This window comes from Aethina tumida, chromosome 1 (assembly GCF_024364675.1).
Source record: "Aethina tumida isolate Nest 87 chromosome 1, icAetTumi1.1, whole genome shotgun sequence".
Classification (NCBI taxonomy): domain Eukaryota; kingdom Metazoa; phylum Arthropoda; class Insecta; order Coleoptera; family Nitidulidae; genus Aethina; species Aethina tumida.
The window spans coordinates 67,393,438-67,415,624 of NC_065435.1; the positions used below are offsets into that span (position 1 = coordinate 67,393,438).

The window sequence follows — 22,187 nt, forward strand, 5'->3', positions numbered from 1 at the left end:
AAAGCATGTGTAGCCGTTAAGTTTTGATGTTGCAAGGTTTTGTCGTTCACGCAGTTCCTCAAAGTGTATAAAAAGTTAAAATAACATTTAGCAAATATGTCCTCCTTTAGGGCTCCAGATATTACAGGTGCGTTTATACATATGTCCATATGTGCACAAATTGCTTTTTTTCTATTTTAGACGACGAGTCTGATTGTATTGACGAATCTTTCGATGAAAGCAGTGAAACTGATGGTATTTTCGTTATAATTCTATCACCAAACAAATTTTCTGATTATTTTCTATTACAGATAATCTGGTCATTGATGAATCGGAATATGATAAATCATCACCACGAAATGCCAGTAACCATCAAACAAAAGTCGAGACTAGTACAATCAAAACGGGTAGAAAACAATTAAGTTCAGAGTCTGAAGATGAGAAAACAAATCAGTTTCATCAGAAAGTGACATCTCATATTAATGATGAGAAAACTGAAATTCTTCAGACATCTACTAAAACTGATGAAGAAGGTAAAAGTTTGTTTAGGCTTTGTCTTGTTACAGTCAAATAAATTGATTTTTCTTTGTAAATTAATTTTTTTTGTCTATAAATAAATCAATGTTATAACACTTATTGTTTTCAGATAACTTGCTTACTGATGAGTCAGAAGATGATATATCATTACCAAAAAGCTCCAGAAAAAGTCAATCAGAAACTTCTGCGAATATGATTGAAAGGGGTAGAAAGCACTTAAACAGAATTGAGTCAAGCTCTGATGATGAGGAACCAACAAATAAGTCTCATAGGAAAGTTAAATCAGCTATTGAGTCAAACTCAGAAAGTGAGGAACATCAAATTGATGACAGTGATTCCAGTCTCAGTTTGCATTCTAATATAGAAGATGATGATGTCCCTGAAGAGACAAATAGGGGTAAAGGAAGAATTTCAGATATACACAATTTTGGAAACAAGGGATCCATCATGAACAGTACTAAAATAGGTATGAAATATTATTTAAACAAACTAAATTTGGATATTTAAATAAGATAACATTCCATATTCATAGCACTCATAATATTTTTAACTATGACTTCATAGATGTGAGTTTAAAATAACATCTTATTTACTTTGGTAATATTTAGTTTTTATTTGTTCAAGAAGAAATGTTTTTCGTCATTAAACTATAACTTTTTTTATTGCAATTTGTATAATTTTATAAATTGTATTAAATCCAATGGTGACTACTATGTAAATGATTAATTTCAATGACATAATGTAAATATTTTAAAAAATATTTTTAACAGTTTTTATCTCTTCATTCTTTAAAGCAGAATATAACTTAATATATAAATAATGATATAAGGGTAATATGTTTTAAAATCGAGAATTAAGCAAGCAACAACAGTTTAATATTACAGTTTAATTATTTTGAATTATTTCAATGTGAAGGTTATTTTTTAGCCCTGAATATGTGATAAAATAGCACTGATTTTCTCCAGTGATATTTAATTGACCTTGTATTTGAAAGTAATGCTCATGATTTTTCCCTCAATAATGTTGTGTTTCATTGTCAAATTGGGTATTTGCTTTTTTAAATTGTCTGTTGAATCTCCAAAATTGAAAGTCTGTAACAGTTGTTTTCAACAATTTCGTCTTGAGAAATAATTCCTGAGGAATTGGATTAAAAAATACACAATAGAATTTTAAAAAATATATAATTATAATATTATTGTTGTATACAGTATTATAATATTTTTTAGATTTTTTTTATAATTATTTTTCTAATTTAACCATTTTACATAAATATTTGAACTTTTTTTTAATTAATGTTTCTTTGATTTTAAATTTCAAATGAACATAATGTGTCATTTAATTTTTCAATTCTATGAAGTTTAATTTAATTTATTATTACAAAATAATATATATACCGTGTATTTTTCGTTTGTTGTTGAATAATACAATCAAACATTATTTAGTAATTTAGACATAATTCTCCAATATTTTATACTTAGACGAAGCGTATTCTGCACCACTGAAGCTGTCTCCCCGCAAGAGCATTCACAACGAAACCACGAAAATGATGTCTGGTCGTTCGGTCATCATAGTGGACGAGTCCTCAACCACGCGCCGTTCAACACCGAGAGCGCGGCCGATAAATACCGCCGCATTGCCGCCGTCTATGACGACTCCACGCATCGTCAGACAAGAAGTGCCGTCAAGGAGTCCGAGCCTCTCCCTGGACGAAGACGTGGTCGAGATGAGCAGCGTTGAGGAAGTGCCCTTCACGCCACGAAGGCCCAAACCCAATCAAAATTTGAAACAGGCTACGTTGGATTCGCTCATAAATATCGTTCCAAAAACACAAAATCCACCTGGTGAGTTACATTAACAATAACTCAGTTTCGATGGGACATTGGGTTTAAGTTGCAGCGAGAATAGCCGAGGAGAGCGTCATTGAATTGAACGTGAGTCCGAGCGAGTTTAAAGAACAGAAAGAGAAAATACAGAAGCTCCATTCAGATTTGCTGAAGACGAAGAATATGTTAAGGACGGTTAATCTGAACGCACTGCCGGATAAAGGAAAACTGTTGCAAGAAAGATATGCTTCGCTCGAACGTCAATACAATAACGAAGCTCAAAAACTGAATATAATGAACATTTCCAAAGGTACCATTTATTACTTATATACTTTATTTTTTCCCTCAATAATTAATATAAAACCATTTGTAAATTTTAGAGGATCCCCCTGCACCACTCGCTGCCTTACAAACAATGACCTGGACGGACATTCAAGCGGGAGCAGCTCAAGTACAACCAGCAACATTCGGCAAAAAAGGTTGTTTGCGTAGATCGAAACAATTACGACATTTAATTAGTTGAATTTTAGCTATGGCCACCTATAACAATCAGAAAGCCCTTACTATGGACAGACTGAAACAACTACATGGTGCAATTGAGAGTTGTCCAAAGGAAGATACAATGGCTGAAGATCCCAAGGGACTGACCGTTGAGTTGATGCCGCATCAGAAGCGTGCTCTCGCATGGATGCTGTTCAGGGAGAAGGAGCGGCCTTCGGGGGGTATTTTAGGTACATTAATAAACGTCTTATTTCTATTCTAATTGATTTTAATGTTGGAAATTCGTGTTATGTGCAGCCGATGACATGGGTTTGGGAAAAACTCTCACCATGATATCTTTGATGCTTAAATCAAATGAAATTGAAAAACACAAAGAGATATCCAGTTCGGAGAACGAGGAAAATCGCGAGGAGGAGGACGAGGAGGAGGAAAAAAAGAAGACGAAACGCCGCAAATACAACGGCGGAACGCTGGTTGTCTGTCCAGCCAGTCTTCTCAATCAATGGTCCGGTGAATTGGAGACAAAAGGTCGCAGAGGTCTCGCTTCCTATTATCTCTATCACGGAACAAAGAGGGAACGCAAAGCAAAAGTGTAAGTTACAAGAATTAATTAGTGATCTAACATATAAAATAATGTTGGAGTTTATTAATTTTGTGATCAATGTTAACATGACTTAATAATATTTTAACTCTTGCTGAGAAGAATTAATTAATAGGTTTAATAATATTGTGAAAATTCAAAAAATGCTTTAATATTTTTTGAACCTAAAATTGGCTAATAATTTTTCAGAAATGGTTGACAAATTTATAATAAAATAAATATAGTAATATTAATAATAGTATTTAATAAATACTATATAAGAAATATGTTTTAGATTACAATTGACGTGAAGGACTAAATATATATATTAATTTCCTATAGTTTTATTATTGAATCAATTTTTTTCAATATTTTTTTCTTCTCTCTTCATATGACTATTAAGAAATAACTAGTTTGAAAGAAGCAAATTATAAAATTCCATCAAAAAACTAATAACATGTTTTATAACTATTGGAAGGAAAAAAGCAAAATAATATACTATACTATTTAATGTTAATGAGGAATTGTACGTCTCTAATTAAATGCAATTGAATTATTTTATATTTCATTTAAAATAATTATATTTATATTCCTTCTACAATTATTCATTTTGTGTCTAAATCAAAATAATTTCTACTTAAATTAAACCTTAAGCAGAATAAATGTGCGGTGGTTACAGAAATATCATATATTTAAAAAATATATATTAAATAATTTATACATAAGTTAAAAAATTTGTTAATATTTTGTTATAACCATGTGTACTAGGAGGCATAAATTCTGGTTCTATAAGTTATCAATTAAATTTAGATTCAAACTGCGTTGATTAGTCGAGAACTTCAAGATGAAACGGTCAAAGTTTTCTAATAATTTACGAAGTTTTTGTGGTGTTTGATTGATCTACTAGATGCTGATAACTATATCTATGAAAATATTTAGTTGAACCAGATTAAAAAAATAATTTACTAATAAAATTATCATAAATGTTTAATGCAATGAATTATTTCAGATTAGCGGATTACGACATGGTGATAACCACGTATTCGATCGTTCAAAACGAAAATCCAGACGGTGCGATATTCAGAGTGAAATGGCGACGAATCATCTTGGACGAGGCACATCAAATCCGAAATTACAAATCGCGGACTTCGTTGGCTGTGTGTTATTTGCATGCAAAATCCAGATGGGCATTGACCGGCACACCGATACACAACAAAGAGCTCGATATGTTCGCACTGCTCAAGTTCCTTAGGTGTTCACCCTTCGATGATTTAGTGGTAAGTGCATACACAATAAATTGTTCAAAACTCTGTTTTTTCATGCATTTGACTGATTTAAGGTATGGAAAAGATGGGTGGCGGACAAGAGTTCCGGTGGCGTGGAAAGACTCCACACGGTCATATCGTCGTTGATGTTACGACGAACCAAGGCGGAACTGATGGAGAAAGGAGCACTAAACTGCTTGCCTGAACGCAAATGGGAATTGATATCGGTCCAATTGGATAAAGTAGAGCAGGAGATTTATCAAAGAGTGAATCTGTTTTCCAGGACGTTATTCGCTCAGTTCTTGCATCAACGTGCCGTAAAGAATCAGGATATTTACGATGCAAATTATGCCAAAGCTGCTAATACCAGTATGTATTTTAAATGTTATATTTTTAAACAAAATTGATGTAGTTATTTATTTTAACAGAGGGACCTAACAATGAATATTTCAAAATGCGTGATAAACTGCTTAAGATGAACAATATTCAAGATATTAGCCAACATCACATTTTGGTTTTGTTACTTAGACTGAGACAAATATGTTGCCATCCGTCATTAATAACCGCAATGCTGGATGAATCGCCAGGAGATTTGGATCACGAGGACGAGGAGCTGCAGGAATTGAACATACTGGAGCAGTTAAACAAATTGAATTTGGATGGCGATGATACGTACCACGAAAATGAAAGTTCTGATAACTTGAAAACTGCCAGTAAAGGATTGCTGAACCCATCTAATCCTGTATTTTCCCACGACCACATGAGCAGTAAGATTAAGGCTGTGATGAAGGTTGTCAAAGAGAGGGTGATAAATAATGGCGATAAGGCAATAGTGGTGTCGCAGTTTCCTTCTTTTCTGAGAATTGTGGGAAAATTCTTCAAAGAAGAAAACATTGAATTTGATCAACTGGATGGATCAATTCCGGTCAATAAGCGAATGACGATGGTAGATTCGTTTAACAATCCGAAGCATAAAATGCAGGTACGTTAAAAATAATGTTACATCTTTGTTTCTTATTTTAAATTTATTATGAATATTATAGGTATTGTTGCTGTCTTTAACAGCTGGAGGTGTAGGTCTAAATTTAATTGGTGCAAACCATCTTATACTGTTAGATTTGCACTGGAATCCACAATTGGAAAATCAGGCCCAGGATCGTATTTATCGTGTTGGCCAAAAGAAACCAGTGTTTGTATACAAGTAAGGTTTTAATTATTGTGAAGTTGTAAATAGTTTTAATATTTAAATTATTTTCTAGATTTATGACCACAGATACAATTGAAGAGAGAATCAAGGAACTGCAAGATTCCAAATTAGATTGTGCTAACGCCATGTTAACCGGCACAAAACAAGTACTGGCTACAAAGTTATCATTGAATGATCTCAAAATGTTGTTTCAAATGTGAAATAATTTTATATAATGTAGATTTTTTGTATATTTACAGATCCTATGTGCTATTATTTGTATGAGTAAATTTATATTACTGTTTTAGAAATGTTGATGTATCATTAACAGACTACGTTTATTCCTATATGACCATTGACTGTTATAAGACAATAATTGTAAATTATTTATATAAAACATAGGTATTTAAAAACATTGATGTTTCATGTAGAAATAAAAATAATCTGTAAATATTTGTTTTATATATGTTTATACATTAATGATAATTATTTATTTTAATAGAATACTAATTTCGTTTATTTTTTACCATTTAAATAAATTTTTTGTTTTATTTAATTTGTTTTAATTTTTTAAATTTTGTCTTATTTTTAAAGTTTGTGTCATTCTCAAATATTGAAAAAAAATGTAATATATTATATCTAAGTATTCTTATTATTGATAGAATGTTTTTTTTAATGAAATAAAATTAAACTGGTATTTTGCTTTATTGATTTGTTTGAAACACATTGTTTATTTTTAACTTATACGTTGTAGTGGATTTTGAGATTATATCAAATTTTAATTGAATTAAGTTTTTAGACATGAATAATACTACTTATTAAATTGTCTCGTCAACAAAATTATTAAGTTCCTGACAATTAATGCCTACATTTTTTGATTTTCATTTTTTATCCCTTTTTTCATTTTTTATACATTTATTGATAAATCGTTCATAAAATTAGATATTTTTTAAATTATTATCTTTTTTACACACTATTTTTATATTGAACCAAATTATTATTTACTCCAGAAATTTCACAAAGGGTGCTTTGTGAGGTCAACTCACACACTCAAAATTAATATATTTTCGAATAAAATTTTGTCTTATTGGAATATTATTTTTTGATACCAATGATTTCTTTACTGAAATACGTCCTTGCAAGTTTTGTCGATTCAGTCGACCTCTGATTGTTCTACTAAATACGTTGGTATTTTATGATTTAATTAATTCATTTTTTATTTGCCTACACTACAAAAAAGGATTTCCTTTACTATGATTCTTCCAATTTGTCTAACTAAAAAATACGTTGTGTTTTTATTAGGACGTTTAAATGAAACAAAAAACCTACAGAATAGTGCAATATATTTTTATACAGATCAGAATGGATAAAATTTGAATTAAATCCTATTATGAAATATCTAACAAAATGTTCAATTTTCAATTTTTCCTTATAATTGTACGTTACTTCAAGCGTTGTAAAATATTATAACAAAAAATGAACACGCTTTAAATAATGTTAAAATAATATATGTTTCAGAGTTTAAAGCAATTTAAAACATTTACGAATTACGAAATATAATTATGAATAATTTTTCAATTTATACAAAATAAATAGTAGATTTATATCAAAATTAATTTTGATAAATAATACGCATTTTAACTCGGTGTGCTTTTCGATTTGAACACATAGAAAACCTGAATACAAGGAGTACCATACGTTTAAATCAAAAGTATCCAAATACACTTTAATTATTTTTGTATTGAGTTTTTGAACGTTCCTAATTGAACAAAATTTAAAATAAATGTAAGATTTAGATTTAAAATCCTAATACTGAATGAATAATCTATCAAAATTTTGTAAATAATTTTTATATTATTGTTGGTACTTGACAAAAATAGTTACCTTGTTTACATTTGATCTTTTTGACTGTTTTTGACAAATTTCCAATAAGACTTAAAAATGAGTGTAGACTCAATCCCAAAAGATTTAAGAGGATTAAGAGCCTGCCTCGTTTGTTCCATTATAAAAGTGGGTTTAGTTGAAACAAAAATTGAAGTTGAGGTTATAATTATTATTGTTTTAGTCCTTCGACCAGTTTGAAGATGAAGGTTGTGATAATTGTGACGAGTTCTTAAGAATGAAAAATAATAGAGATAATGTGTATGACTGCACCAGTTCCAATTTTGATGGGTAAATATAATTCCTTAGTTTATATTCACATACAGAAATTAAGTCATATTTTAGTATGATTTCGTTGATGAGTCCTGAGGATAGTTGGGTTGCAAAGTGGCAAAGAATAAGTAAGTAGAGTGCAAATGTTAATAAATTCTATTTTTAATCACTAATATTGTAAAGTATATGTATGTATTCTAAGTTCGAATAACCAGTGGCAAATTATGCTCAAATATTACCACTACTAAAATGTTGCCAGTTTAAGAGTAATTTTAACAATGATAATTTTAATCTGGGATTGTTTAAATTCAATATGTAATTTAATTGTAACATAATTTCTGTGAAATATTAATTAATTTATTTGAATTTTTCATGTCTAAGCTATATAAATTGATATTGATACAAATATATTTAGTGTTAATTTTAAACATAACATAAGAGAATTATAATTCAAAAATGAATAGTTAATTTATACTTACGGTTTTACTAGTGTTATCTAAATAACCATCAACATTTTTATATTTACAGTTGGAGGATCAATCTTAAATTAATTTAACGATTTAGTGGTAAAGTTTGTAGTTAAAAATTTTTATTTAAACCATTTTTAACTATATGTCGGCATAAAGATTAATAATTTCATTTATATTCAAATTTTAATTAATTTTATTCTATAAACAAATGATCTTCCATTACTTGAGGAAGTAAAATATTTCTTTATTTTTAACTAATTTAATTTAAAAAAGTGTGTCAATAGTAATAAACTTTAATTTAATCATAATTATTTTAATTAATAGCATATATTAAATGTATTTACAGTATTTTTGATATATTTTTTAGATCGATTCCACAAAGGAGTTTATGCCATTTCAGTCTCTGGCAGATTACCAAATGGCATAATCAGAGATATGAAAAGCAGGGGAATTGCATATAGGCCAAGGGATACAAGTCAAAGATAAACTATTAAATAAATTGTTTTATAAATTTATATTTTATCTTATATAAATTAATTATATCCTTTACAATATAGTTTAGTATTTTATTTAAAGCCTTGTACATAAAATATACTTGTATAAAATTAATCAAATACGTAATTACATAAACAGCTAAGAAGAATTCTATTTACAATACTGTAGAAATCAAGCAAAAACATAACAAAAATTCTGCAGTATATGAACAATTATATAAAATATGTTTTCTCCAATTCAGATTTTCCTTCTCTGCTCGTAATACTTTTCTTGGGTTTTCCGAACTGCACACCTGAAACACATAATTATTAAATGATATTTAAATTTTAAATAAAAAAAAATTAAAATTATAAATCTTTAATTATTTTGTTACGTTAGAAAAGTCTCATATGCTAGTTAGTGTTATATTTGCTTTGAATTATGAAAGTTTTGCAAATTTATGTTGATGTTATATTTACTGGACTAGAAATCAATTTTTCCACCTTTTATTTATGGTGTATCAATCCTTTGGAGAAAATGCCAGACGCGAAATCTTTTCCTTCATCGATGCCTTCATGCGCTGATTTGCTGGTGTCATCCAGACCTTTAAGTAGGGAAGAGGTGGCACCCGATAAGAAGCTACCAGCTTCCTGAAGTTTGCTATCGATCGCACTTCCAATCGATTGACTAGTTTCCCTCAATTTGTTCTCTGTCGCTTGTTCGGCATCCAACAGGCTTTGGCTGACATCGTGCGATTTTTTGCTTAAGTAATCACCAGCATCTTTGAGTTTATCTGAAAAATACACATTTAGAAAATTGGTAATTATTAATAGCAATTAAATCGTTTGCAAAATAATAAAATCAAGCATTTAAATAAAAGTTGTTATATAAAAAGGCAATGTAAAGAATAAAAGCAATAATTAAACACTAATATTAACACATAAGCTAGAAACAAATTTGAATATTTCATCACGCCATGATGTTTAGGTATTGTATATTCAAATATATCACAGTTTAGCAAAGTACTATTATATATACTTACCACCAGTTGCAGCTTTTTGACCTTAGAACAAATTTAATAGTATTAGAAACACACGATCTACATATTCATACTCAACATTTTTACTATTGAAATGTAAGTTTAATAATTTTTAGAATTTCCATAAAACGTTTTTAATATCCTAATTAAATAAAAGAAATAATATCCAACTTACTTTCAACAGCTTGACTAGCATCATGAGCTTTCTGGCTGACGTTTTGGCCGAAGTTGTGCAATCCTTGCGCGGCTGCTTGCTTCTGGGCCTCAGCAGCGTTAGCAGCTTCACGAGCTTTGTCGCTGAGAGCGGAGCCCACGTTATGCAATCCTTGGTTGATGTTGGAACCCAAGTTGTGTAATCCTTCGGCAGCAGCACGTTTTTTAGCTTCAGCGGACTCACTCAATGCTTCTCCGGCATTGTGAATGCTTTGATTGATGGATTGACCAACGTTTTGTAATCCTTGGGCGGCTGCTTGCCTCTTGGCTTCGGCGGCGTCGGCAGCCGCGCGGGTCTTGTCACTGATGGTGGCCCCTACGTTATGAAGACCATGGCTAATGTTGGCGTTTGCATTGCGAAGACCTTGACCGATGTTGGCTTCTAAATTGTGAAGACCTTCAGCTGCAGCCTGACGTTTGGCTTCGGCTGCTTCTGCAGCAGTGCGAGCTGTGTCGCTAATAGTTTCTCCAACATTATGAACCCCTTGATTTATATTCTGTCCCAAATTGTGTAAACCTTCAGCGGCAGCTTGTCTCTTAGCTTCAGCGGCATTGGCGGCTTCGCGTGTCTTGTCAGCGATGACAGCGCCTGCGTTGTGAAGACCAGTATTAATATTGGCGCTGGCATTGTGCAAACCTTGATTGATATTTGCACCCAAATTTTGTAATCCTTCAGTAGCAGCCTTTCTTTTGGCTTCTGCGGCTTCGGCAGCTTTTTGAGCGGATTCGCTCAACGTTTCACCTGCACTATGAATTCCTTGGTTAATATTTGAACCTAAATTATATAAACCTTCAGCTGCCGCCTTTCTTTTAGCTTCGGCTGCCTCTGCAGCACTTTGAGCAGTTTGGTTCAAAGATTCACCGACATTATGTATACCCTGGTTGATGTTAGTACCCAAATTGTGCAAACCTTCAGCTGCGGTTCTCTTCTTGGCTTCAGCGGCTTCTGCAGCTCTTTGGGCAGATTCACTTATTGCGACTCCTGCGTTATGAATGCCTTGATTGATGTTAGAACCTAGATTGTGCAAACCTTCAGCAGCAGCCCTTCGTTTAGCTTCTGCGGCTTCGGCAGCTTTTTGTGCAGATTCGCTTAAAGTTTCGCCAGCACTATGGATTCCTTGATTGATATTTTGGCCAAAGTTGTGCAATCCCTGGGCAGCAGCTTGTTTTTGTGCCTCAGCGGCGTTAGCGGCTTCACGGGTCTTGTCGCCAATAGCAGCTCCAAAGTTGTTGAGACCCTGATTAACATTTTGTCCAAAATTGTGCAAACCTTGGGCCGCACCTTGTCTTTGAGCTTCAACAGCGTTTGCAGCTTCGCGTGCTTTGTCACCGACTGCAGAACCAACGTTGTGAATACCTTGATTAATGTTGGATCCAAAATTATGTAATCCCTCAGCGGCGGCTTGTCTCTTGGCCTCCGCGGCATCTCCAATGTTATGTAGACCCTGATTTACATTCTGACCAAAGTTGTGCAAGCCTTGTGCGGCAGCTTGTCTCTTTGCTTCAGCTGCTTCAGCAGCGCTACGAGCTGAATCACTTATTGCCTCTCCGGCGTTATGTACACCCTGATTGATATTTTGTCCTAGATTGTACAACCCTTGACCAGCTGCTTGTCTTTTGGCTTCAGCAGCATCACCGATATTGTGAAGACCTTGGTTGACGTTCTGCCCTATGTTGCGCAATCCTTGAGCTGCGGCTTGTCTTTGGGCTTCGGCGGCGGCGCCTACATTGTGAAGGCCTTTACCAATAGTTTCACCAGCGTCCTGAGCTTTTTGGTTGACAGCTTGTCCAACGGCTTGAGCTCCTTGAACAGTTGCGTTAGCTGCATCGTGGGCTTTCTGGTTGACTGCAGATCCTAAATCGCGAAATCCTTGAGCAGCTTCTCGGCGTTTAGCTTCGGCGGCGTCAGCGGCTTCTTTGGCCTTTTGACTGATGACATCTTCCGTTTGATGAATTTTGTTGTCCAATGACTTGCCGAAATTCTGTACACCTTGAGCAAGATCTTTGCGTTTGGCTTCAGCAGCGTCAGATGCATCCTTCACAGATTTGTCGATAGCCTGGCCAGTTTCTCTTAATTTGTTGTCGACAGATTTGCCAAAGTCCTGTACACCTTTAGAGAGCTCCTGTTTTTTGGCTTCGGCAGCAGCAGCTGCATTCTTGGCGGATTTGTCGATAGCCTCTCCGGTTTCCTTAAGTTTGTTGTCAATAGATTTTCCAACGTCTTGAGCTCCTTTTTCCAACTCTTTCTTTTTAGCTTCGGCTGCTTGGTTAACGTTCTTTACTGCTGATCCAATTGCTTGGCCAGTTTCGTGTAACTTGTTATCGATTGCCTGTCCAGTTCTCTGCAGATTCGCGTCAATTGAAGATTTCGTTTTTTGGGCACTGTCAGCTGTAAAAAAATAAAATTGTGTTTTATATGTGATGAAACTATTAATGACAACTCCTTACAAATATCTTGTTTTGTTTGTTGCAATATTTCTCCGGTTTCTTTGAGAGTGTCTTGAGCAACATCTTCAACTTTACTTCCGACAGCTTCAGCTTCCGCTTCTACATCTTTCTTTTTCCTTTCAAAGAGAGCTCCAACTCTGGTTCCAAAGTTTCGTAAGCTAGCTGCAAAAAATTAAAATAAAATTCGTTATTAAATATCATTTTTAACTTAATTAATTTGTTTTATTTCAAATTTTGTTTAATGCTTAAGTATTGTTCAAGGGTGTATAAGTATAAATATATTATATTTGGATACAGTTTTGCGAAACAACAAAGATAATTAATTTAATAGCGTTTTTAATTAGTTCTTTTATTTAAACAACATCTGTTAGACAAATATGTAACAGGAAATTGTACCGTAATTTAATCCGTGCAAACCAAACAGTTCCTTGAACTCTCACAATTAAATTCAACAATTAGAAACCGAAATATTAAAGCGAATATCCACATTGCGATTAAATTTTACGTGCCATATGTAATGCGAGACATTGAAACCAGATCAAAAGTGAGATAGACGTTTTAACCCAAAATCGGCAGTATACGAAAACGCAAAAGCTTTGTCGGCCTTGGTGAGACTATCTAATTAAAAATGATTTAATATTTCAACTATGCCATAATTGACCTGCACATTAAACCGCAGAAACCATAACAACAGTACCTAGTCACCATTGTTTATCGCGTCTCTGTGTAATTGGGGAAATAAACGCAAAATGCACGTAGTCCAGTCAAACAAACCTAATAAAACATTCTGTAAATAATGCTGGCAAGTGTATAAATAAAATCTTTATGCGCAGTTTTCAACCGACAAACAAATTTACTTGTTTTGTTTGGTCAGTTGAGAAACCGATAGTTACCTACAATAGAGAATTACTCGTTATTATTTTGGATAAAATTTTTCTTTATTGTGTACTGCTATTTTTGCATATGTTTTTTATATTTCGCTGAACTAAATTATAACTTTATTTTATAGTATTTCATCGTGTTTCAGTTGATTAGTAACTAACAGTTTTTTGATTATTATAATTAATTAATAATGGGTCGAAGTGAAATTATATCATAATTTTTAAAAAAATATAAGTATCACCAAAATCCACCCACCCTGTAAAAAAATCTGCTCTTTTCTAAGAATGTGAAAGTCCAATTTCAATTTTCTAAGGATTACTTTCACAGTACCATAGAACATAGGACGAGCAGTTTTTGGCAGTGAGTCTATTATAATTTAAAAATGAGTCCTGGGGGACAATACTACATTATTATATTCACTGAAAAACACAGTTTTAATTCAATTATGGCATGTGGTGCCATAATTGGCATAATGCTTTTGGCATAGGCCCCCTTCATCATATAGGACATATTGACACACTGACATGTTGACGAACCCAAAGACAAATCCAAAAATTGTGACGAATTGATTAAAAGGCCAAAGCATTGATGTTTTGTCTTGGCCGTCACCTCAGTCTTATAAAAAATATGTTGGATCATGTTGATAACCAAATTATAAAAAATTATACAAAAATAAATAAATTCTTTAATGTAATTTCAGACGTCATATATTCGGAACTTTGTCGAGTCCTAAGCCATTGAGATGTGCCGAAAAAACAAAGTATTAATGTTAATTCAAATGTTATCATTTAGTCAATAAAAATTCATTTCAAACATTGTAAAAAGTAGGTATAATAATAATCAATAAATGCAAAATAAAAGTTTTGAATTATTAGAAAATTTTAACGTAATGTTAAATAAAATATCAATTAAGTAAATTTAAGAATTGAGTTTTTTAAATGCGTATATAAAAATTATTAGAGAAAAAAATATAATTGTGTATAATTTTGTTTAGTGTTTAAAAGTATAATCTAGATGTGTTTATTCAATTTTTATTTTATGATTGCCATTTATTATATAAAACATTATTTATTTATAAATGCAATTTGCAAAAAAATTCATTATAGTATGTATATTTTGTCACATCTAAAAATAAAGTGGACCAGCTTATATTAACGTAAAAAATCTGTTTCTTATTTTGACTGTTCTATTCTGAGTTGTCAATATTACGTTTCAGAGATAAAAATTTAATATTTCATGGAATATTTATAATTTACATACATAGGCACATATGTAAATTTTATTTGACGAAATGAGCACGTAGTTTGTGTACTAATTACTCATTATTTACCAAATTTTATCATTGGCAAATAAATATTTTGCGAAGACTTTATTAACTAAAAAGTGTGTATAAAAATAAATATGTACAAATTGAAGAATTACTTAATAATTCGTTGGTTTTATAAAATGAAAAAATGTACAGACAAGTTAATTCTAAACATGAAATTAACAATTGTTATAACAGGAGGAAAAAATTGAGTATATACAATTTTGTTTAAAAATATTTTATATTGATAAAATTACATCAGACTTCTTAAATTTATAAAAATAAGTTAATTATAATTAATAAAATTTTGCAGATTTACATATTGAGTTAATGTTTATATTTTGTTTATCGTAATGAGTCACGTCCAATAATATTTACTGATCTCTGCATTTCTATAAATAACTATTATGTTTACCTAATACCATTAACACATAAAAACAAGGTTGTCAATGGTTTAATAAATTTCGGCGAAGAAAAATTTCCAATATCGCACGCAGCCGTTCGATTCTAGAAATTATTTTAAAAACGCACTTGTAAAATATATCTTAAACTAAAAATAAAACGCCAGAAATATTTCAGCGCAGATTCACGCCATTAATTTTAGAAGCCAAGGATTAGTCTCCATATAATCGAGTAATGCGTTTGTTTACATGTGAAAATTGCATAAATTGCAATTTGCGAAATTTGAACGCAAGGTGTTTCATATGTCGCACAACGAACAATAAAAATTACTGCGTATAAAGTATAAATGGTATTGTATATAAATACAACTAAACCAGAATAAACGCGATAATAGATTCCTGGTATCCAGCAACTTTCTTTTACTTGTGACAGAATGCAATAAGAAGAGAATTAAAAAGAAAGAAAATAATTGCGAATATCGCCAAATGGTTGCACAAAATGCTAAAATATTGCCCAAAATAGCTGGTTTTGCATAAAATAAACAAATATATGTATTGTATTAGCCCAAAAATAGAAATTTGTTTAATGGTTCAACTTACTGTTTTTTAGTATTTATTACTACTTTAAATGTTGTTTTGTTTTATTTTTTCTAATTCAAAATGTTAATATATTAATAAAAAAGAAAGGCGAGCTACGTGCGCAATTCCCGTTTGATTTGTGAACGATCAGAACAAAATTTCAAAAAAAAAAAGATGATCGTTACAATCGAACAACTAACACAGTTTCCTGACCTGAATATATATTTATTTTCGTAGACTAGAACAAATTCATTAAGGAGCGTTCCAAGTATGCCAGAGGTAAATCTAGACAACAAAATTAGATGACATCATGTGCGCGACCTACGAGGTGCTATTCAAGGTCTATTCGTGGAAATAAACTCTGTTTGTTCCATCTTTTGTACACTTTAATTGAATGTAATTTTTTAAATACTTTTTATATATAAAATTTTCATAATTTCTCTTTACTATTAAAACATTGTTTTTAATAGCTTTTTTTATAAAATTACAGAATTTTTATTAATTATTTTAGATAAATATTTGAACAATATTTTTTCTATTTCAATGAATTTGCATTATTTATTATTAATATGTCAATTAACTATAAATATTTTGAAAAACTTCTTGAACGTAAAATTATTGAAAATAAACACAATTTATAGATAGTGATCAAAGGTTTGGGATCATTAAGTTGGTTATTAATCTGGTGGGAGTTCCAAAATTGGAGACAATGTGTTACCATTGAAAATCTAGAAAGATTACATCACATTCTATTATTTCCAAGTTTAAGAAGGAACAAGTCCAATTTAATAATAAAAATTACAATTAACACGAACTAACAAACATCTTAAGGAAAATGAGCAGAAGTTTAAATATAGAGTAGACCAAAATATTTATTGCTTCATCAACACAAATAATCGTTTTATTAATAATGTAAAAATTTATTCTGAGAATTTATACCAAATGACATCATGTTTAAAATAGTATAAAAATAGTTGAATTATCATATTTATTTTTACTTTTAAGGGATACAAAAATTCTATCACAATTATAAAACTATAAAAAATATTTTTTATAGCATCATCACCCAACTTGATTTATCGCCGGAAAATATCAATTAACAAATCGAAATTCAATCATGTAGAGTTAACACCTTAAAAACATGATCGAAAACATAATTAATAACTTACTGGTAAAAGATGTCCACCAAGACATCCTGAGTTAATCCTCTTTCACAACCGGTAAAACACAAAACACCAATTGGACACCTACTGCGATTTGCTTGACTTTTGCTCGCCGACCAGATTAGTACTGAACGTTAAGTGCGATTCTAGCACCGTCTTGCATTTCACTTCTAAACTTTTCTACTTGTTCGGTTTTCGCCTTGACTTTGGATATTGTTTGGGTGGATTTATGATTTTTTAATTGTTTATTGTCGTTTATGAGTCTGACAGGAAAAACGGTAGTTTTAGAAGATGGAATTTTTGATAAAACGTTGCCGATTTGCGCGGTTCCTAATGCGCAATTAGTTCACGGGCTCGCTAATTATAAATGACTTAATAATCCTTGTTGGAAGACACTTTAAATATATGTACATTTTTTCTACCATATTATGTGTTAACGGAATGTTTTTTCATAATATTAACATTTATTTTATATGGCATTGTAACATATATTCTTCTTGTCTGATTTAAATACATTTTAATTATAAAATTGTTTTAAATTATTATAATGCAGTTCAATGAGAATATTTTACAGAATCATTTATTCCTTTATACTTTTTGACACTATAAAATATTTTTATTATTTATAGTGGTCTAATTCTAGATTTTTATTTTATATTAATAGAGAATATGTCACTACTATATTACAGCATAACTATTTTATTTATTGGGTAAAAAGGAATTAATTTACTAATGTTGTTTTATACTGTACTTTAATTTTGAAAGGAATTTTTATTGACTAATTTTAATTTATCATTGATACTTTGTATCCATTTTGTTTAATAATTTCGGCGCATTTCAATGGCAAATATTGGACCAGTTTATGAATATACAACACGATTATATTTATCCAAGTTTCTTGAATTGCTGTAAAAAGGCTTTGTATAATTTTTATGTCGAAATTATTTATCAACGAAATATGTTGATGATGTTTTCCATGGGGTTGACGTGTGGAAATTGGGAGGGCCAAGGCAAAACATGGATGCTTTGATCTTTTAACCTGTACATCATATTTTATATTTGTGTTTTGGGTCATTATCATGTTGAAACACAATACTAAAAATTATTGTTTCCTCAATATCCCTACCCAAATCGGTTCATATGATGAAGTAGAGAAATGTTTCCATACCATAATTGAACCTCCACAGGGGGTACAACAAACTTCTTATGTCCCTATAGAACATAAGCATAAATTATCACTAAAAACTATTCGTCCCCACAGTTTTGGGGCCCAGTGAACGTAATCAAATCGAACCCTCATCCACTAACCTCATTCTCACAGTTTTTGAACTAATTCAGTCCCCATTTCCTATAGGTTGCCTTTAATTTGAGTTCATGATGAGAATCAATTTTGACATTCATATTACCCAGTTATCGATTTTATTTTAACTGAAATTCACAAAGGAAAATGAAATATTATATCAAAAAGTAAAAAGTTGCTATTAGGTTGTCCAAGGAAAAATAAAAGAAAAACGTACGCAGTTTTTTAAAGATTAAAATTATATCGGCCAGCTGCATAGTAGACATAACAATAACAGAAAAAAGAATAAACATTATATAAATGGCATTCAACAGTTCATATTTTTAGTATATTTTAATAAATTTCTATTATTTAATAAAGATCACTACTTCATCCTATTTCCTTCTAAAGTTCTACATCAATAGATTTGCAATAATCTATTTATTGGAATAAACTACAATATTTTAATCAGGTAAGAGTACATTTCCAACAATACCTGATAATATGTGAAATTATTTAATATTGTTATTTCTATTGCATGTAAAAATTTCTTTGAAAACATGATTAAAGATTCCCATAGATTTGTATACCATTGTTCATTTGCCTTGAAACAAATATGTACCCATTAGTTACATGTTATGTTATTCGGAAACTCTAAACTTAAATTCCATACTTATATAAGTAAGTTATAATATTGTTCAAATAGTTTTAAGTTTGTTAATTTAAGTAATTTTATTTAAATTTTGTATTTTTTTCATGATTTTTAAATATTAATACTCAGTTAAAATATATATTTTATAATTAATATAATTAAAATATTCAAATTTTCATACTATGTTAAAAAGTAACTTATTTATATGGACATGAAAAATAAATAAATAAGAGATTAATTAAATTTAAGCTGAAAATTAAATAATAAATAAAAAAATAAACAAAAATTAAATCAGACTTACATTTAAAAGAGAAAGACATTTTCCTATTAATCCGTTTTAAAACACACACAAATAACAGATAAAACAGCAGTAAATCTATAATACCGCCAGAAACTAACGTATAACATTTAAATTGAGTCCTTGATAGAAATATAATTGTTTAAAATCATGGATCGTTGGTCGTATCCCCACTTTATACGAGGTCAAAAATGTACGTTCAAAAACAAGAACTATTAAATTCGCGAAGACATTTTCGACTCTGGTAACGTGTGAATGCGAAGTCGTAATTTATGACGACATTTCACAATCAGATAACGCTTCTTTGAATAACCAGTTGCTGATCTTAAATTTGTTAGATGACGCTTGTTAGGTTCGAATTGTAATTTTTTGTTTTTGAATGGCAAATATTACTATATATTCATCATATCTAAATATTAACAAATATATTTTTTAAATATTCATTATAAATATTAACACTACCAATATAAACAACCACGTGGTTCTTTTTATATGATTGCTATATCAAAATTCCTTTTAATAATTTTTGATAATTTTTATATTAGATTTATTTTCAAACTATATTATTTATTTTACTTTTATAATAAATATAAAAGTATTTTACATAAAATATTTACTGTATAAAATATGTATATCAAATCACACAGATTACATATACAGGGTGTCACAATATATACAGTAGTGGTCATTATTATAACAACTTTTTAAAATGTTAAATATTTTAGCTATAACTCTTTTATTTAATGTGAACTGTTAAAATAATATCAATTTACTGTTGTTGTTTTATATAGTATTATAAAAAATACTATATTCTTATTTTATAGAATGTTATATATATTTTCTGAATTAAGCGGGACATGTGTTAAATACAGTAACTTTAATTTTAAAAGGGATTTTTAAAGGTTAAATCTGTGTTGTTTATTTTAACATTAATATTTTGCATAACTCTCTTTTTGTTTTTTAATATTGGAATATACGACAAGTCTGTATTCTCTCAAGTTTCTTGAATTGTTGAGAACAGTTCACTTAACTTTGTAAAATTTGTATGTCGAATTTGGTTATAAACGTGATCCCCCATGTTTTCTATAGGGTTGATGTTTGGAGATTTTTTAACCACACACAAGTTTTAGATTTGTTTGGGATCATTCCCATGTTAAAATAAATTTATTAATAGCACCATTTCTTCAATATGTACGTAAATCAGTCTATGCCTCCTATGTCTCAGAAACATTGAAGCATTCCCATAGTATAATTGAACATACAATGTTTTAACATTTTGAATGGTTTTCTCCCTAATATAAGCAGAACCATATTTTTTTTTAGTCAAATTCTCTCATTTTTAGTAGAAACCAAGGTTTCTCTCTCCACTAACGATCTTTTCACAGTCTTTTAATTAATTTCAAAGTCCCATTTTCTTCAGGCTAGCTTTAATTTTAGTTGACGATATAATTGTGTTGAGTTTTGACAGGATTAAATTAGGGTTAGTTTTTCGAGCTCGAACACTATTATTTTATTATTATATATTTTCCCTATCTCTTCTTACAATTTCACATCACGACTAATGATTAAATAATTATAACAAGCAAAAAATCGTTGCTAAATAATCGATTTAAATTCACAGAGAATCTATTCAATAAAAAATTGCTACAATTTTGTCCATTGAAAAATGGGAAATTACCCAATTTTTAAAAACACACCAATAATAGAAAAGACATTAAACATTATACTGGCGTCCAATTTAATTAGTATAGCGGATATTTTTAATATATTTCAATAACTTGCTATAATTATGGTCATTACTATATATCCCCTAAAAATTTTGGGATATGGGAAACAATTTTATTATTATTATTATTAACCTAACCAAAATTATAATGTTGGAAAAATTTTCAAAAATATATAATTTGTGACATATTAACTATGTCACGGCAATAATATATATATATATATATATATATGTATGTATATATATATATATATATATATATATATATAAAATTTCAATTAACTAATTGATTTATTAAATATTTAATTGAATTATTAATTTCGTTGACACTTATATGAATTAGGTGAAGTGTGAAAAAAATTTAAAAAAACAATCAACTTTATTTATCAATTAATCATTTAAAATTAAACTAACAAAGATTTAATTTACAGTTTATTTATTTGTATGTAAGCGTGCTAAAATTTTTTACTAAAGAAAACAAACACTTTACGCCCAACATACAAAAATAGAAACCATCTACTTACTGCGAAAATTGTCCCAGCACGACATTTTACAAACACTCAATCAAAAAACTTAATTTAATCGAAACCCACACAACACTTTGATCAGGTATATTTTTTTAAAAACTTCCGATCTACGTACTGGAATAGCGGCAAAACGAAAGGCGACTACATTGATTCACTAATTAATATCTCACCCGACGACTTCATAAATAATTCATTTCGTAATATTTATTTTCATTTGTTGCGTTATTTTTATATTTGATTTTTATATTTAAATTGTCTCGAAGCAGTGTTCGTAGGAAACTATACATTTCAGCCGCCGCAAAGCCAATAAAACGTGAGATTTTGGCAAAATAACGATAATTTTCAAAATAACGGTCAACTTCTAAGCGATCATTCCATCCTTCGTACGTGATTCGAATTTCTGATCACCACACCCATGTGGTATTTATGGTGGATAAAAATATTTTGTATTTATCAAGAACGTAGAAACAACAATTTATGCGGTTGTTAACTTACGCAAGAACTAATAGTTTTTTATTGATTATTGTTTATTTCATATTAGTAGTAGACTGGAAAATGTATGTAGAGTTTATTGATATATTTTACAGATTCAAGTTAACGCAGCAGTAATATTTAAAACATTTATTTTGTTTTTGTAAAATTATATTGAATTTTTAAAGGTTACAAATAATTTTAAGTGAAGTATTATTATATTGTTTTACATTT

At 30.1% G+C, this 22,187-nt stretch overlaps 3 protein-coding genes across 7 annotated transcripts; 2 read left to right on the forward strand and 1 right to left on the reverse strand.

Moving 5' to 3' along the window:
* Positions 1 to 27: 27 nt before the first annotated feature.
* On the forward strand, positions 28 to 6,422 carry LOC109608698 (transcription termination factor 2). Of its 2 annotated transcripts, none has more exons than XM_020025220.2 (14): positions 28 to 127; positions 181 to 234; positions 291 to 512; positions 626 to 982; positions 1,995 to 2,357; positions 2,407 to 2,649; positions 2,720 to 2,818; positions 2,870 to 3,070; positions 3,138 to 3,432; positions 4,430 to 4,697; positions 4,760 to 5,054; positions 5,114 to 5,667; positions 5,729 to 5,886; positions 5,945 to 6,422. In XM_020025220.2, exons 1-14 carry the CDS (start codon positions 97 to 99, stop codon positions 6,090 to 6,092), a joined length of 3,288 nt encoding a protein of 1,095 aa, XP_019880779.1. In that variant the 5' UTR covers positions 28 to 96; the 3' UTR covers positions 6,093 to 6,422. The 2 variants fall into 2 exon arrangements, with proteins under 2 accessions (XP_019880779.1, XP_019880780.1); XM_020025221.2 differs by having other exon boundaries at positions 2,413 to 2,649.
* Positions 6,423 to 7,724: 1,302 nt separating this feature from the next.
* Positions 7,725 to 9,051, forward strand: LOC109608767 (transcription elongation factor SPT4). Its single transcript, XM_020025310.2, has 4 exons — positions 7,725 to 7,881; positions 7,937 to 8,043; positions 8,098 to 8,153; positions 8,863 to 9,051. Exons 1-4 carry the CDS (start codon positions 7,813 to 7,815, stop codon positions 8,979 to 8,981), a joined length of 351 nt encoding a protein of 116 aa, XP_019880869.1. The 5' UTR covers positions 7,725 to 7,812; the 3' UTR covers positions 8,982 to 9,051.
* LOC109608766 (uncharacterized) lies at positions 8,991 to 21,714 on the reverse strand. 4 transcript variants are annotated; one of them, XM_020025309.2, is made up of 6 exons: positions 21,480 to 21,714; positions 12,670 to 12,831; positions 10,184 to 12,610; positions 10,012 to 10,032; positions 9,473 to 9,762; positions 8,991 to 9,282 (listed from the first exon to the last, which is right to left on the reverse strand). In XM_020025309.2, exons 1-5 carry the CDS (start codon positions 21,502 to 21,504, stop codon positions 9,476 to 9,478), a joined length of 2,922 nt encoding a protein of 973 aa, XP_019880868.2. In that variant the 5' UTR covers positions 21,505 to 21,714; the 3' UTR covers positions 8,991 to 9,282; positions 9,473 to 9,475. The 4 variants fall into 4 exon arrangements, with proteins under 4 accessions (XP_019880868.2, XP_049818654.1, XP_049818649.1 ...); XM_049962697.1 differs by lacking the exon at positions 21,480 to 21,714 and adding an exon at positions 19,233 to 19,336; XM_049962692.1 differs by lacking the exon at positions 21,480 to 21,714 and adding an exon at positions 17,007 to 17,239.
* Between the last annotated feature and the right edge of the window lie 473 nt (positions 21,715 to 22,187).

Bases quoted from the DNA above. Each gene is read 5' to 3' on its own strand.
- LOC109608698 (XM_020025220.2), top strand. From the start codon at position 97: ATGTCCTCCTTTAGGGCTCCAGATATTACAG. The intron at 3,433-4,429 runs GTAAGTTACAAG...GAATTATTTCAG, and splicing joins AGGGAACGCAAAGCAAAAGT to ATTAGCGGATTACGACATGG. The intron at 5,055-5,113 runs GTATGTATTTTA...TTATTTTAACAG, and splicing joins TGCCAAAGCTGCTAATACCA to AGGGACCTAACAATGAATAT.
- LOC109608766 (XM_020025309.2), bottom strand. From the start codon at position 21,504: ATGTCGTGCTGGGACAATTTTCGCA. The intron at 10,033-10,183 runs GTAAGTTGGATA...ATTTGTTCTAAG, and splicing joins TGCTAGTCAAGCTGTTGAAA to GTCAAAAAGCTGCAACTGGT. The intron at 9,763-10,011 runs GTAAGTATATAT...TGTATTTTTCAG, and splicing joins TCAAAAAGCTGCAACTGGTG to ATAAACTCAAAGATGCTGGT.
- LOC109608767 (XM_020025310.2), top strand. From the start codon at position 7,813: ATGAGTGTAGACTCAATCCCAAAAGATTTAAGAGGATTAAGAGCCTGC. The intron at 7,882-7,936 runs GTGGGTTTAGTT...TTATTGTTTTAG, and splicing joins TCGTTTGTTCCATTATAAAA to TCCTTCGACCAGTTTGAAGA. The intron at 8,154-8,862 runs GTAAGTAGAGTG...TATATTTTTTAG, and splicing joins TGCAAAGTGGCAAAGAATAA to ATCGATTCCACAAAGGAGTT.